This window comes from Pezoporus flaviventris, unplaced genomic scaffold, assembly GCF_033815535.1.
Source record: "Pezoporus flaviventris isolate CSIRO_AGI_PZ_B2104156 unplaced genomic scaffold, CSIRO_AGI_Pfla_v1 ptg000083l, whole genome shotgun sequence".
In the NCBI taxonomy this organism is placed as follows: Eukaryota; Metazoa; Chordata; class Aves; order Psittaciformes; family Psittacidae; genus Pezoporus; species Pezoporus flaviventris.
In genome coordinates, this window is record NW_026892631.1 from 12,666,737 (window position 1) to 12,683,519 (window position 16,783).

The window sequence follows — 16,783 nt, forward strand, 5'->3', positions numbered from 1 at the left end:
CTTGATTTACCCAAGTGTGAAAATAAAACAATCTGATTCCTCTGTCTGTTCCAAATCAACATGGTTGTGGTATTTCCAATTCTTTCAACACTTTGATGATTTTCAAAAAACATCCTGGTCTTCCAAAATAGAATAATTTGTTTTACCTTGGTCAAATTCCAACCTTCATGTAATTTGTATTGCTAATATTACCTCATTTCCAAATAAGACTTTGTCTATTTTTTTCAGCTCAGAACCTTCCTTAATATAATGGCTATAGTTGCACTTTAGAAAGAGCACTTGAATGCTTGAGAAAAATATCAAATCCACGATAAAGTAGGGACTTCGGAATTATATGCTGGAAAGGGAAAAAGATCACCAGCAGCTGCACATTATAAAGGCTGCAAAGTGCCTTGACTGTGGCTCTCTGATTGATGAACAGCAGTAGCTTTGCAGAAAAGAGTGTGGGTGCCTTCGGTATGTCTCTGCCTTCAGTGAAGTCAGAGAAAAGGGAAAACAAAGTGATTTACAGAAACCTGCTCTTTTGCTTGGACTGATAAGCATACAAAATAGATACTATGCATTAAACATAAGTACAGGGAAGGCAGAGAATATATGCCCTCATATATATTATGTTTCAGCAAATTCATCCAAACTAATCTCCTGTTCTATTTCTAAGCAGCTATTTAGCACAGGACAAACATGGCTCATTATTGACTTGTATTCTGATCTAAACCAAACCAGCGACAGCAGCTGCCTGAAAACGCAGGGCTGAGATCCAGTCCCTTAGTCACTTGTGGAGAAGTGCACAGTTTCAGGTGAAATAGTATCCAGAAACCTTGCAGAAATGAGCAGGGAGATCACTACCAGTAGCAGAAAACACATAGTCCCAGTGGTAGAAGACACCGACAATGACATACAGTCCTTCTTCAGCTGCAGAGGCAAGTACTCCACCTTTTTCCTAGTCTCTGTGGGACAACCAGGTATCAAACCCGCACAAAGGTGGGTTTTCAGCTGCCACAAAGGTAAAAAAACCTTAATGATAAGAATTCAGCAGGAAAGGAAAGCTGTGAGCATCTGCAGAACACAAGATTCACAGTAAAATACTTCTGTCTCTCTAGTATCTGTACATGCCAGGACTCACAGTACAACAAAGAGCATCCCAAATAACAGCAAGTAACTCCCAAAGAGCATCCCCTAATAACAGCATTAGTATCTGCACTTTCTAGTAGAGTATGCCAGTCTGTGCAACTGGTGTTCTTAAGGGCTACATTGCAAATATGAAATCAAACTTTGCCCAGTATAAGAAGGATATGTGCAAACCAATAGCACAGAACAGCAAGTTTTTAAGATTTAGGGAATTACATAGGATTGGGGGGGGGGGGGGGGAATGGGCTTTTGTTTGTTTGTTTGTTTTGGGAAAGAGTAAAATCAGATGATGGAGAATTGATATTTGAACTCTTTCGTGTTAAACTTTCTGTCCATGTACCTACTGATTTCTTACCCACACTCTGCTGTGTCTCATAGAAATCCCATGCCAGTATTATTCATCTGTAGTGGGCTACATTTTACCCACTGCTATAGCAACAAGTCCCTCAGTGCTCTCTCCTCCAATAACTCCTAGAATGAATGCTAATTTTCAGCAACACATGGTTGTTTTCCAGTTACAACTTATGGGGCATGAATAATTATGTGTTGCATCAATGGCAGAATTCCTCTGACTAGGAAGGAAGGTACTGCTACCGAGTTCCCTGGAAAAGAAATCCACATTTGTGTTGTTAAGTCCAGTGGCTGTAGCTAAGGCAATACTACTACTTGCTACTATATCACATAGGAATTCCCACTAAATCATTCCTGTAGGTTAAAACATTCAAACCTGTACATATCCGCAATGGAAGATCCATTCATGCCAGTTTTTTGATCGATATCTTTCCACTACTGTGTCCTTCTGAAACGATGAATAAATCCCTGCGAAACAACCCACATTGTCTACTGGTTCTTTCAGATTTTACAATCTGCAGAGCTGTGTATCTGAATAATTTCTTTTCAGCCCAAGTTTTTCCAGTGTTTAATTGTGATCTGACCCAGATATCCCAAAACCTGCAAGTAGCTGCTTTTATCAACACGTACTCACTAAGAAGCATGGCACCAAAATAAATGGCTGGCATGCTTTGGTTGCATCCTGCCTTAAGACTCAAGAACCCAAGCACCTTCTAGACCACCACTACTTAGTGGACAACTGTCATTCTCTTGCTCTCTCCACTCCTTGTTTCCCTCCATATGACCTTGCAGATGTTCCCAGAGAAAGTTATCCTAAACCAAGTCAATTATCATCTTGGAACTTATATCTGGAACGTTGCCTTTTTGTGCATGGATACAGTTGAAGGAAGAAGATAAGCATGCTGTAGTGCAGCTCTGTAATCTAAGGAGCTCTTCTGTTTGCAGTGAGATCAAAGGTATGTTGCCTTTGGCATTTAGAAATCTAGATACCCATTAAGATTCTGGAATACTCTGACAACAGCTGCTTTAAACAGAAGTTACCAGATGGTAATATTTGTGTGGGTACCACATTGTCTGGCAAGGAACAAGCTAATGATGCACAAAATGCTTTGATGCACAGCGTTCAAGCAGTAAGCTTAAAGTGACATGAGGCTGTATACAAGGACTCATCTATGCTGCTTTGTAATGATGCGTGATACAAGTAGTATTTATCAATGCAAGTGTACAGGTATGAAGACACAAAGTTATCTGGCACAGAAGTGGGATTAAAATGAGCATCATCCCTCAAAATTACTAACATTTGTGAACTTCTGGGTAAATTTCCGGAGAGCTACAGATCATATTTTAGATGAACTGCAGTTAGGATGGTGGATGCGTGGAATATACAAATCCAGCAGTCACATGGAGATTCAAGCACAAGCCTCTTTCAGTCATATTTTGGAGATAGAACTTGATGACAGCCTAAAACCCCAAATCCAACAAGTTTAAGGAAAGCCACTAGAAAACTGAGGAAATACTATTCATATGGGTATATCATCAATACAAACAGGATTAGAGCCGTTCCCTACAAAGAACATCTTTATATTTCAAGGCAGCTAATTTCAGAGCTATCTGCTGTATGTATATACGCATAAGAGGCTCTAAGTGAATTTCTTTGGTATGAATTATACAATTGATAACAGAAAAATGACAGAAACAGTAAGAGGATTTCTTACAGTGGTCTTACAAGGATGCATGAAGACTCCAAAGGATCAGAGCATCATTGATATCCTGATTTTTTATTTACTGAAGAAATCCACAGAGCATTGCTCACACAGAAATGAAAGCAGCAGTAACTATTAAACTATTAAAGAAATACTTGGTTGTGGTCTGCATTTCCACTGTTACTTTAGAGTTCATGTACCATATTTGTAATCAACTTGGCCATGCAAAATGCAAACCTAAAAATAGACCTGCACGCACACCTGGATTTCACTTTTTCATTGAGCACTTACACTACAAAAATAAGAAGTTATTCAAAGTCTATACTTTCACAGGTGAGGGCTCAGCTGGAATCTCCCTGAAAATTGTGTTGAACAGATACCCTGCTGATCTAAATTGCAGCGTGGAAACCTTTGTCAAAGAACACAAAACAACGCGGAGGGATTACTTTAACATTTTTGCATGCTGGAAAGCACACTGAATTTGCAGTGGGGTTTTTTGGTTGGTTTACTGAAAAGTGTAGCAGGCTTGCTTTGAATTAAATACTCTATTTCTTATAAAATACATTTTTCATCAAATAAATCTATTGACAAATTACAGATGACCAAAGCTTGACCAAAGTCAGATAAATTATGTTCATGAATATATAACTCTATAAAGCACATACTACTTGTTAATATTATTACTTCTCTTAGGAAATGGTCCCTTAAGTTGCCATATGCTAAACAATCAACTTCTTAGAACAAACTAAAGCAAAATTAACTATAGATATACAGTCTAAGTCAGTTAGTGGTCTATGACTCTGGTGAGCATCATCTGATGTTCTTCTGTGTTGCCATGTAGGACTTCTGAGAAATAAATTAGAGTGATAATTATTGTCCCTAGAAATTTAAGACAGAATAATCACATCACAGCATAGCAACTTATTTATGGGGTTTTTTATTTGTTCTGTTGGACCATTTCTCCAGGACAACAATTATATTCAATATCCTCAGTATATTAGCATCCTGCAGTAATGTATTTAAGTTGGGCATGTTTATTATATTTATTAACCAAAGGACAAAAATAACAGAATGAGATGTAATGGAACACATACACCTTGTGTGTAGTCAGCAAGCAATATGTTTAATTGTTCCTCCTTCATGTTTGTTGATTTAAGTGAAAGACAGCAACAGATTCTAAATCCAATACCCTTTACTTCACACAGACCAAATTCTGTTCCAGGGGTAACCCTGGAACTTTAAGTACGACTGTAGCCCTAGAAGTTTCTGCAGCAACAGTGAGGAATTCCCACTGGAATGAATCTGTACCTCAGCACCAGGGAAGAGAGAAGTGTCATACACAGTGCTGTGCCCATCAGCAAGAATATGGTGGCATAATGTCCTGCCACTCCTGCAGTGAATGTATCAGGTCAGCAATGTGAAAGAGTGGCATATAGTATAGCCTATTCCCATATTGAGAGGAGAAAGGGTTCAGCTCTCGAAAACTTCCACATCTGCCCAGACTAAAGGTCTAGCCAGCTCAGTCCTATCCTTGGGAACAGACACAAGCATGTTCATGGAACAGAGCACAAGAACAGACTAAGCAGAAGTCATCTCTCTTAGCAGACTCTCACAGATCTACCACAATACGATTACCTTTGTCACTGTTTCACCCTGACTTACACCATCTACTGTTCTACTTTGCCCAGAGACAGGTGTAAGCCACAAATTTCTCATGCATCTCTGAATTCCTCTGAATTTTCAGATGAAGAAATATGCCAGCAATTTTAAATGCATTTTCCTATAGCTTGGAAATTATTCTTACAAAACAGTGGTTCTCTCCTGCCCAAATACAGTAAGTGGGCACATGTTTTATTCTCCTAAACTGTGTGCAATTGTACAATTAAGCTATTCCTATGCCATTTATTTGTAGGGATTTCACTTTGATCAAATCCATGTGCTGAAGTATTCAGCTGACAGAACAATTGCCTTTCTTTTTAAACAGTGTATGAAGAGCTGTGACAGTAGAGAAATGTGCCTCTGACACAATGCTGGAACTGAGATACAGGATAAAATATCTAAAATGCTAAGGGATCATGAGGTCTAAGAATCTTCTTTTGTCTTCTGACTTATCATAGGTCTTCTTTTAATGTTACCTAGATCTGGGGTTGGTGATAACACAAAAAGTCATTTAGACCAGTCACTGCAGTCTTCAAATGTAGAAGAAAATTATACAGACTCTGGAGGTCATCCTACTGTCATTAAAGCAAACTGCAAGACCGTTGCAAGGCAGAGGGAGCAGGAGCCAGCTACCCAGTCAGTTATCAAACAGAGAGCCCTGTTTAAAAGTACGCAGTTTCTTCGCTTTGCTTTGTCATGCACTACCTGGTTTATCTTCATAAGATAAGCATTGTTTCTAGGGGTGAGTTAGCCACTGTCTAGCACAAGTGGGGTAGCTGTGCTCATGGGTTGCCTTGTTCTTCCTGACTCTGAGTAAATGTCAGTATCAGGATTTAAAACCAGAATTGCTTGGCTCCTCTTCTCAGGATAACATCCAAAACACTACCTCACTTCCTATGTTGCATGAAAACAGAATTTAAATAACACCAGGATCTTCCACCCTGTACTATGCATATCCCTTCATTTTAAATATTTCATGTAACTCTACCCAAGCTCAACAAAAAGCACCTATGATCTGAATCAGAAAGTACCATGTGTAGTACTCCCCAAGCTCACTAGCTTTATTAAAACTGCACTACGCTGCCTGCTAAAACAGTTCCCCTATCAGCTCACTTCTGGAGCAATGCCTGCTTCTGCACATCTATTGCTGTTAGCATGCAACAATATCCAAGTCCTATAAGGCTTTCCAACCTTTGGATCGTCTCTTTACACCCTGTGAGCAGGTGACAAGTAACACGACTCAGTCCCTTAAGTCAAACCTGCTGAGATCCAAGAATTTCATATTTTTCTAATCATCTTTAACCCACAGCACCAGCACATGAATTTAATATAGAGCACACATTATGCCGTAGGAAATACCCTAGATTAACATTTCAATTACTTTTACTGCCTTAATAACAAAGAAAAATTAGTAAAATAACTGCATGATTAAGCAATTACTCTCTAATATTTCCAGCATTTTTATGATTTGTTCAAACCTACTACAGGCACTTACATATCCCAGTTCTCAAAGAAGGAAACCCATTTGTATTCAGAGATAACATACTGTAAGAGGAAGAACTCCTGGTGATGTACAGGTCCTAGTGTAACCAGAAGCTGGTTAGAACGGAGGCAGTGTGCTCCTGAAAGACATTTAGCAATGGGATTTTCATGTCAGGTTGGACCTGCCCCTCCTGCCCCTCTGCAGGAATGGGCAGATGGTGTTAGATGTTTCCAAGGTTTTTGATACAAATGTCTTCAGGTAAACAGATCCATGTGAAGAGTATTTCTTTTAACAGACTAACATGAGGATCATATTTTTATATAAGATTCTCAGAGGGTTTTTCATTTTGCTTCTGTTATCAAATACAAACTCAACTTCAGTGTGAAGCTACCATGATCAATTAAGAGAATGACAACAGCTTCTTTAAATTACTTGTTTCCCACTCTGTTTACAGCAGGGAATTTCATTAAGATGTGTCTTTCAGGTTGGAGTATTCCATGTCTTGCTCAAATCCTCTGACTAATAATTTTATCCACTTCAAGATCCCTTGATAGCTTCCTGTGTAGGTAAGCCCAAATGAGAGCCCAACTCCAAATACAGACGGTTGTGTTTAGCACTGTGTTTATCACCACATTAATTCCTGTATTCCTGTTCCAACATGAATGTCATTTCCCAGAGCAGAGAAGCCTCAGTTGTAGGCGTTTTACGGAGATCAGCCTCAGGCCACTAATACTCTGGGACAGAAATGTTATTCTTTCCTTGGAGACCCATGTCATCTCTGGAATGAGGGCTGATTTGTCAGCATACAAACAAGGATGCTAAGTGTACTACTTGGAGCAGGCATTCCTGAAATTTTCTAGGGGATGAGAAAGACTATTTTTTCTGATGTATCAGTACTGGAATTACGTATTTCCGGAAGCAAGGGAATGACTTTGGGGAGTGATCAATACTTCTCCTTTACTTCCCACTGCCACCAAGCAGTTCCAGACGCTTTCCCTCGCTCGTGCCATGCTGATCCCTCTCTTTATCCTCCTATTGTGGAGCAAGCAAAGAATGTTTTATCGCTGCTGGGGAAGAGTGGCTGCACAGGCAGTAGGGAAGGAAACATAAAGGAAAGAAAAAGGTGTGTGGGTAGGTTTGTTTTCAGTTTCCTATTTATGCAAGAGTCCATAAAGATTCATGCCACAGCAGCATCTCACAGCAGATATTGCCTCACATATGTAGAGTAAAACAGTTTTTTAATCTGGAAACCTAACAATCAGAATTTTAGCTGGCAGTACATAGCAGCTCTCTCATCCAAGGAAGAATTCATATCTCCAAGAAGGACATATTCCTTCCGCTGTCAGTGAGCCATTTTCTACTCAAAGAAAGTCTGTGCCAAAGAGTCTGCAGAAGATCTGTCAGTCAAGACAAAACACACAGATTCAAAACCGTGGTGTACACTTGGCCATGGCATTCCCCACAGTCAGCTACAGAACTGAGGGAGAATCACAGAGCATCTGTAGAGGATATGGGAGAAAAGGTGATCTCCAGTTCACCAATGTGTGTGAACAGGTAGGAGAGATGTATCACTTCTACCACTGCACCTCACCCCACACCAGTGCTCACACACATACATACAAACCAGTGCTGAAAACCAGAACACAACATGCTGCACTACATCCTGTACACATTCATATGGGACATGACAAGAATGACACCTACCCATCCTCCTTGTGCAGCATCACCTGTGATACTATCCCTCTCTCACACTGCCATTGTCACAGCTCTCCTGCTTTTCTCAGTCCCTCAGCAGATATCACTACATCACTGCAGTTGCCCTAGAGCAGCCATTCTTACCTTCACATCCTGCACCAGGGTCTTCACCACCAGCAGCTGACATAGCTCATGTGGCCCATAATCATAAACCATGTATATCATATGTAGTTTGGTTGGGAAGAAGCTTTGCTTGGAATCAGACGAGTGAAGAGACAAAGATGGATGGATTCATCTCTTGGATATGTCTGGAGGTACATGTTGCTGCAACAGATTTACAAGTAAACCAACTTCTTTTTTTTTCAGTGTACAGGGTTATTTTTGGCCAAGAATGTTGTTCTTTGAGTGTCTGAGCTCCTCTGGAGGCTTCTTCTTCCTGTGAACCATGGGCTGGTTCACTGAGCAGCCTCCAAGTCCTCTGTGGTAAGCTATCAGTTCCAAGAAGAATGAGTCAAGTGTTTGCCCACATGAAATTCATTCCGTTATTTTAGGAAGAGGCAGAGAGGCTCATAACTCATTCTCATCACTGCTGGGAAGCAATCACCAGGTCTCTTGCACAACACAGTGAACAGGGCTTTCATAGTGATTTAGGCAACATAATTTTACAGCCAAGGTAACACATGACATCGGCAATGCCAGGCAATGTGCCCTTGTAACACAAATACTACAACAGATATCCCTGTACTATACCTCAAGAGGAATCATCCACCCGCATCTGGGTTGAGATTTGTTGAAAATATTATAAAAAAGATTCTGCTAACTATTTTCTAAACATGTTAGTGAAATAATTTCATTACTGACAATGACAGTAATAATCTGAATTGCTCTCAATACTATGAATCAAAACCCACAGATGTCCATCACTATCTACACTAGTCACTCTACCTCTGTGAAGGGCTTGGATTCCCTAGGTCATGGGTTTAATTTTGGAAAGGCAAAGATCAATCTGCAAACCCTCATTTCATCTTGCCTTTCTCTAAAAAAGACTGAATCTATATTAACTCTTCCTTTAGCCATGCAGATGTGTCATCTGCAATGAACACAGAAAGAAAAGTGACGCTCAGCAGGGTCTCAGGTGTTAAAGGTGGTGTCAAATCCTCCACTTCAAACCCAACTTGACAAAGGGCCTAAGGATAATCTCATTTATCAAACTGAAATGTGTCTGGAGTGCCACTGCAGAGACTAAATCAGTGCTCCATATGACTGGTGAATGGGTTCATCCAGGCTGAGGCGCTGTGTAACTGTAATGGCTAATTAGCTTCATGATGTCAGGACTTGCAGAATCAACCAGTACTGCTGACAAAGTCTGTGTCAAGACTAAAGGCACTGGTGGTATACCCTCAAACATGGCTACAGAACAGACTTCTTGCACCAGCTCACAAAGCTTGCCTTCCCCTAGGGGTTGCATTCAGTCATGCAGTTTCTCAAAAAGGATCAAGGAGCAATGTTCTACAAGATGCACGATAAAACAGTATAAAAACTGAGTGGCAAGTGGTCATTGTAGCTGAGCTTGAGGTTAAATTTATTTCTAATGCTTCTCTGTCAACAAGCTATTTAAGGCTTGCCTCTATATTTTTATCCTTCCTGCTGGTTTGAGTTTCTGGATCATTACTGCAAATTAATGATAAAGATATTAGTAAGATACACTTCCTTCCAGTGGCTGGAAACATGTATTTTAGAAACATGTTCCTCTACCAGTTTATTACAGCCAGAAATTAAAGGTTTCCAAGAATCAAATTAGGCTATTTATATATTAGATGAGAAAGGATAGATTTTACTTGCAAAATTTCAGCAACAATAAGAGTAACTCATAACTGTGCCATTAAGATGTACTCTGGAGATAAATGAGCATATGCAAGTACATTTAGAAGTACACATCAGTTTAGCTTGGTTATGAGTGAGAATGCAGATTTTTACATTGCATATGAAAAAGAAGATGATGGAAATAATCTCAGCAGCAGCTTAATTCTCCGGTCTTTATGGTGTACTGGAACTCACAAGGTGCACCATCTCCATTCATGTTTGCAGGGTAGTATAAGCATTGGCAGTTGGTATGTTCTCTAAAGAAGTAAAACCTGTGCTTTAGAGAGCCCTTTAAGAGACAGTTTTCCTCCCTAAGTGATAGTTGTATGTGGGAACCACACGTAATAATACTTTTCAATTCCTATATTATGGTAGCCTTCACCTAATACTTTGAATCTCACATTGATTCAAATGGGATCCTTTGCTAATGCAACCACGTTACAGTGAAAGAGATATGTTGGTTAAACTCATGAGACTGAAGCTTCCTGGAAAGAAAACTTAGAATAACAAAGCCACTTAAAACTGCAGAGATAACTCCAAACACATGATGGTACACTATTCAATAACAATATCCATGGAAAGACACCCAGAGAGAGAAAGCAGAGGGCCAAAGGGTAATATGTATCTGTACAAAAATCCCACACATACACGCAGATGGCTGAAGGCTGGGAGTATTCACTTATTTCTGATATTTATACTTGTGAAAGATGGTGACTAAAAATATAGTAAGACAGCTAGAGAAGCTCTTTAGACCTCTTTCCTTTCAGTGATCCAGCAAGAGGGAGAATGTCATAGATTGGTTTGGGTTTTAAAATGGAATGGCATCTCACTTTTGCCTCCTGTACCAATTCTTCTGGATGTACCATATGCAAGTAGAGAAAAATTCCCTGCTGTTGATCTGGATAAAGGAGGGGTGGAAAGGGAAGTAGGGGAAGGAAGGGAGAAAGGGAGGAAAAGAGGTAAGGGAGAAGAGAAGGAGAAAGGAGGGAGAAGGGTTAGGAGAGGAAGAAAGGGCAAGCTGGTTAATGTTTTTCTTTCAGCTTGTTTTTCATGAGTCACTCCACTAAGTATTTGCATTAGCAGGTCTCCTGCTGCTGCTAGATCATTCAGCTGTTTGTTTAGTTGCTGTGCCTCTTGAAAAGTCCAACAACACTGAATTTTTATACATCTTCCCTGTATTTTACTAACAAACTAAATCTTTAAGAGCCAAATAACTTCTCATCACTGTGGTCCCTGTAGAAGTAGCAGCCCCATAAACTCAGTGCTATTAGTCACTAAAGTAAAGGCTACAGAAACAGATATTTATTGTTGCTTCTTCACATGTTGTCTTCTGACCAAGTTGTATAAGCAAAAGTGAAAATAACAACATAACTGGAATGACACAATAATCAAGTTTAAAGTTCAAAGCTCTTTATTCCCACTTGCGAGTTGAAATGAAAAAGTTGCTTAATCTTGGACAACATTTGCAAACCCAAACACTGCAAACAACTTGGATCAAATCACTTTGAAAGAGTTCTATTTCTCTCTTCAGGTATGAGACTAATACTGCTCAAATACGTATCAAATCAGAAGCTGCATATGCATTAAGATTGATGTTGCCTTATTCCTGCAGAATAAGGTCTTAAAAAACATTTTGCTATTGAGTTAAACAAGACTAAGCAAAACTCTATCACGGCCAGTATGAAAAGAAACTGATAAGGGTAAGGAAAGCAAGGGGAGAAAGAACAGCAGACAATGTTTTCTGTTGTTATGAAAAAAAACAGCTATTTTCTGCTTGATCTCCTTTATCTCTTGCTTATTCTTCATCATTCTGGATTTATCAGTTTGCTTTCAACAAACCTTTTTTTTTCTTTCAAGAGTGCCAGCATAAAATGTGTTGATTAAATACAAGCTAGAAACCTGCCCACTACATTAAAAGGCAATAAAAGCATCAGAACTTACCTGTTCACAGAGAAGGATGGTTCAGACAAGAGATCCACTTCTACATGAGAGACTGGGTTCCAAGAGGAGCATTTGTAAAGGAAGCTCTTCAGAACAGCTCTACATCTTCTGAATAAGGTGCTTGTTTAGTTGTTCCTTCTCTTCAACGAAAATAATGACTGATAGGAGAAAAGTGGTTGTTAAAAGGATGATAAAAGCCTTGCCTTGGTTCTAAAAAGAATCAGCACATTAAGAGCAACTTTTCTTGCTTGCAGGCTTATGATCTACGCAACTTTCTCTGAAGCACAGTTCATCCCCAAATAGTGACTGTGTATAAACGTATCTTCTTACTTGGTACAGCTGTTCCCTGTGTGAACTCAGACATGGGTGTGCTGACTTCAGTAACAAAAACACCTTTTTTTTTTAAGTTACTTGTTATTCTTGCTACACCAACATAACTGAGGGAGTACGAGCTATAACTCTTGTCTATCATCAACAGAACTATGAGAAAATTAAAGGACTAGTCAGTTATCTGTATGCAAATGAACTGCCTAGGTTTTTTAAAAGGAAATTTAAAGCACAGATTGCCCTTCAGAACATTTGTCACCCGTAGTGATCTGCGAGAAGACATGAAGCTAAAAGATTAAAATGCTTAGTTGCCTGCTTTAAGCTTAAAGAGTTTTAAGGGAAGAAAGTTTGTCTTCCACTTGCCACCTGGGGACATTTTATTTTGAAGTGGTTGGAAATGTTAAACACAATTTTCTAAAGCTGGAAGTTTAATCTCCCTCCTAAGTGTTGCTTGATTCTAGGTATATTCTTGCCCTATATGCCCACATAGGTTCAAGGTGGACTTGAGATGTCACTAGGATGACTCTGGAACAACCATGTCACTCTACTTAAAACTCACTGCAAGACAGTGCTACAAATTGTGTTCTGCAACTTACATTATTTTCTAGCGCATGGCATTGATGTTTACATCTGTTTTAACTACACACAAGGAGCACCAATGATCAGTGTGTTTTACTCAGAATGCCCTTCCTCATCTCTTGCTCTACAGCAGGTGAAACTCACCAGCTAAACCAAAGTTGTTCCTTTGGCATGGCTAAGACAATGAACAAGAGTATACAATAACTAGTATTGAACGAAAGCATTCCTGCGCAGTTGTGCAGTTGCTTCACCTTTCTGCCTGATATTGCAGCCGGTGTTCCCCTCTTAACAGCTCCTCTTGGAGCTGCATAATCTGAAAGGCAGAAGACACGGAAGTCTGGATAAACATGTCTTTACAGAACTACAGAGAGTATCAGGGCAGTGCTCACATAAAGCCTAACTTATCCTTTGGTCACTTAATGGGTGGCGGAATGTGTGTGCCCTAAGCTGTCCGCTGGTTCTTTTGAGTTTAATGTGAATTGAATGTACCAAGGAAAGCGAGAACAAACCCTTCAGGTCCTCAAAAAGCTAATGAGCTCCTACAACAATGCTTGTTTCTAAGATAATGCTAAAAAGTGGATATTGCTAAAACGCAAGTTTTATGACTGGTATGTATGCTTCAATTGATCATCTCAATAGTGTGTTATTGACTGCACAGAAACATGTTAGTGTGAGGTGTCCCTGCCCACGGCAGGGGGTTGGAACTAGATGATCTTCAGGACCTTTCCAACCCAAACCATTCTATGATTCTATGTTTCTCTGCCAGCTCTTTACCACTCTAAACATTAAATGTGTGGGACACATTACTGCTTCCAAGATCTTATTTTCTGTAACACGTTTGAACAGGTCAGCCAGTGTTGTCCTTCTGATCCTTTCAGTGCTTCCTCTCCCTCAGGCCCTTGGTGGAGGTGCCTGCCTGCAGCCTGGCGCGTGTGGTGCTTGCAGCCCCAGCTTCATGCTTAATATTAGCTTCACGTTTAACATTATCTCGGCATTTAATGTGATTCTGAGCATTTAATGCGATGAGCTAACACGTTTTATCACTCACCCTTGGTTACTGAAGGCGCTGGGGGTGGTGGGCTGGCTCCCTGGCTGCATCCCATGCATGCTTCACTAGGCTTTGCTGCCGAGACCCAGGCTGGGCTCTAAGGTGGGAGAGCCATAAATAGGAGCCACTTGAAGAGACCCCAAAATGCCCCATCGGCGCCGCTGCTGCCGAGGGGCGAGCGCCTTCCAGACGCGTCCTGAGGGGAGGAGAGGGCCGGGGGGCGGATGGACATGGCCGCGGGGCAGGGGGAACGGCCCGGCCCGGCCCGGCTCTGCCGCGGGGCTCCTCCCCGGGGAGCCGCGGTTGCCAGGCGGAACCCCGCGGGCCAGCGGCCGCTGCTGTGCGGGTCCCGAGCCTCCCGCCGCCCTCCGCCGGTGAGGTAACGCGGATTCCGGCGGGGTGGGTGCGCGGGAGGCCGGGAGGGGACGGGCGGCTGCCCCGGGGCTGTGCGGAGGGCAGCGGGCAGCTCAGGGTGCTCTTGGTGGAGCCCAGGATGGGACCCGCGGCCGTGGGCACAAGCTGCGGCACGGGAGCGTCTTCCTGAGTGTCGGGACTGCCTTTTTCCTTTGAAAGTGACAGAGCGCTAGCACGGGTTGCCCAGGGAGTCTCAGTGCCAGCTGGTCATGGCCCTGGGCACCAGCCCTTGAGCAGGGGCTGGACCAGCTGCCCTCAGAGGTCCCTTTCCACCTCAGCCATCCTGGGATTCTGTGAAATCCCTGGAGACACTGCCAGGGATGGAAGCTGGGGCTGCCCCATCCCTGGCAGTGTTCAAGGCCAGGCTGGATGGGGTTTTGAGCAACCCGGCCCAGGGAAAGGTGTCCCTGCCTGAGGCAGGAGGTTGGAACTGGATGAGCTTTAAGGGCCTTTCCAACCCAACCCACTCCATGATTCTGGGCAATCAGAGCCTCACTCAGAAGTACCAGATCTGAGGATTCTCCTTTGCTTAAGACTTCCAGGATTGTGCTTAAATCGAATTAAGAACTTTATAGTCTGCTGTTGCTGCTTATGGCTTTATGGTGGAGAAGGTCTCCTAGGGCCACCTTTGATTGCAGCCAGCAGGCCTCCAGTAGAGAACTGTCTGTGCCTTAAGAGAGCGAGCAGCAGGGAATTACATTTAATACCTCCTCCTTCCAGTTCTGACGTTCTTGCTGCAAGGAACAGCAGGGCTCCCCTACTATGCTGTATGCTCTCTCTCTCAACTGATTTCCCCTTCTAACAGGAAAGCTCTTGCTTGCACAATGAAAACCAGAAAGTCAGAATCGTGTGGCTGTAAAGCTGTAGTTTCAATGTTGTTTTGCCCTACTCAATGCTCTGCTTGTGTTCTGAGCTAACCTGTGTCTGGCATCATTTGAGAAGGTAAGAAAAAGCAACACCCCCCCCCCCCCCCCTCCAAGTGGCTATCCCACTTCACCAAAGGTCACTAATTTACTGAGAAGAAGAGCTGGGTCTCCATAATAAAGACAGCCAGCATTTTGCTGCAGCCACATAGTCTATTGCAAATGTTCATGTATCTGAAGATAGTCCCTTCTGAAAGATTATTAGGTACATCTTTTTTTTGCTGAACTGCTAGCAGAAAATGGCTTTCTTTCATAAAATGGAAAGTTTAATTGCAAGAGGCCAGTTTTGCTACACACTTTGGAGGCTTCATTTTATGAAGGCTTTCGCTGCCAACAAAGTCTTTTCCAGCCAAGCCCTCATGGTATTTGAAGAAACCAGAGGAGTACATAGTTTCTTGAACACAGAGGTGTGGCCTCTCTGTTGGTCTCACAAACACACACATACCTGCCCGCATTTCTTCATGCTTCCTGCTTGAAAACACCCATGGGCCTCCAGAGAATTGAATTGTGACCTTGTTGAAGTCAATGTCAACACCATTATGGACTCCAGTGGGGACTGGGGCTGGAAGCAAACTTGCAGCAGTGATTGAAACTTGAAAGTAAAATGTACTTGTCTGTTACAGTCGTTATGTATTTGTTAAGTATTTTACTGGGCCAATTTTGTAAAGGATAAAAGAGGAAAACAGATTTTATGTTTGGGTTTGTTTTTTTTCTTTCCTACCTTTCTTTTTTTAATGGATTACAAAACAATGATTCCTGGGGATTTTTTGACCGGCATGCAAAAAACGGCAAGAAATTGCAACAGAATGAAAAAGTTCTCATCTAAATAAGTGAAACAGTTACATAGCTGAGGTTATAGAAACACGCTCATTTGTGTATGAAGAGCTGTAGGTTTCCCAAACATGTGGAGACCTCTGATCTTTTCTAAGAAACACCACAGAATATAGAGGGGCAGGTAGGTAAATAAAGACTGAAAGATCTGGCTGGTGCCTGGCAGCCCTTAAGATAATGGCAAAGTCTTAGCTGTTTTATTTACAGCTCGTTGGGCTTGTGCTGCATGTGAAGTGAATTCTTACTTAAAGCTTTTATCCCTGTCACTCAGGAAAGAAGAATTAGAATGTCATTATTTTCATCCTGCAATATCCAACACCATACAAATGTATGACAAGCACTTTACAATTTATATTTCTCCCCAAAAGATGTTGGTCTAAATCTTGGCTGTGTTTATCATTAATATCTGATGGTATATTTTGCCCTGTCCTTCAATACCACGATAACTTTGTGACAGTGTAACTTCAGAGAATTTGGCAGTAAATCATGGGTTTAATATTATCTCAGCAGATTTAGATAGCAGTGGCTGTCTTTAATTATTTAAAACTTGGAAGCTGCTAATTTGGCCTCATCGGTTGAAGTGTCACCATGTACAGTTAACAGAAGGAGGACTTGGAAAACTTATAAATGTTGAGTTAATATTACTTAGTGATTTAGAGGCATTGAAATGCTTTCAAGGCACCTGGTGAAGTGACTGCTAAGACTACAAAGGACTGATAAATGCCAAGATCTTGTTTCTCATCTTTTCAGTTGTGTTTAGAGGTGACACAAACTGATGTATCAACTAGTCTGTAATGAATTCTAATAGATTTATTGGGAAGAGTAATAAATTTCTTCC

At 41.3% G+C, this 16,783-nt stretch overlaps 1 protein-coding gene across 1 annotated transcript in view; it reads left to right on the forward strand.

Annotated features, from left to right (window-relative positions):
• Window positions 1–14,007: 14,007 nt before the first annotated feature.
• LOC133280684 (spermatogenesis-associated protein 7 homolog) overlaps window positions 14,008–16,783 on the forward strand; it is a 35,977-nt gene continuing 33,201 nt past the window's right edge. The window contains exon 1 of the mRNA XM_061475603.1: window positions 14,008–14,156. Within this exon, the coding sequence (XP_061331587.1) occupies window positions 14,008–14,156 (149 nt within the window). The remainder of the gene's footprint in view (window positions 14,157–16,783) is intronic.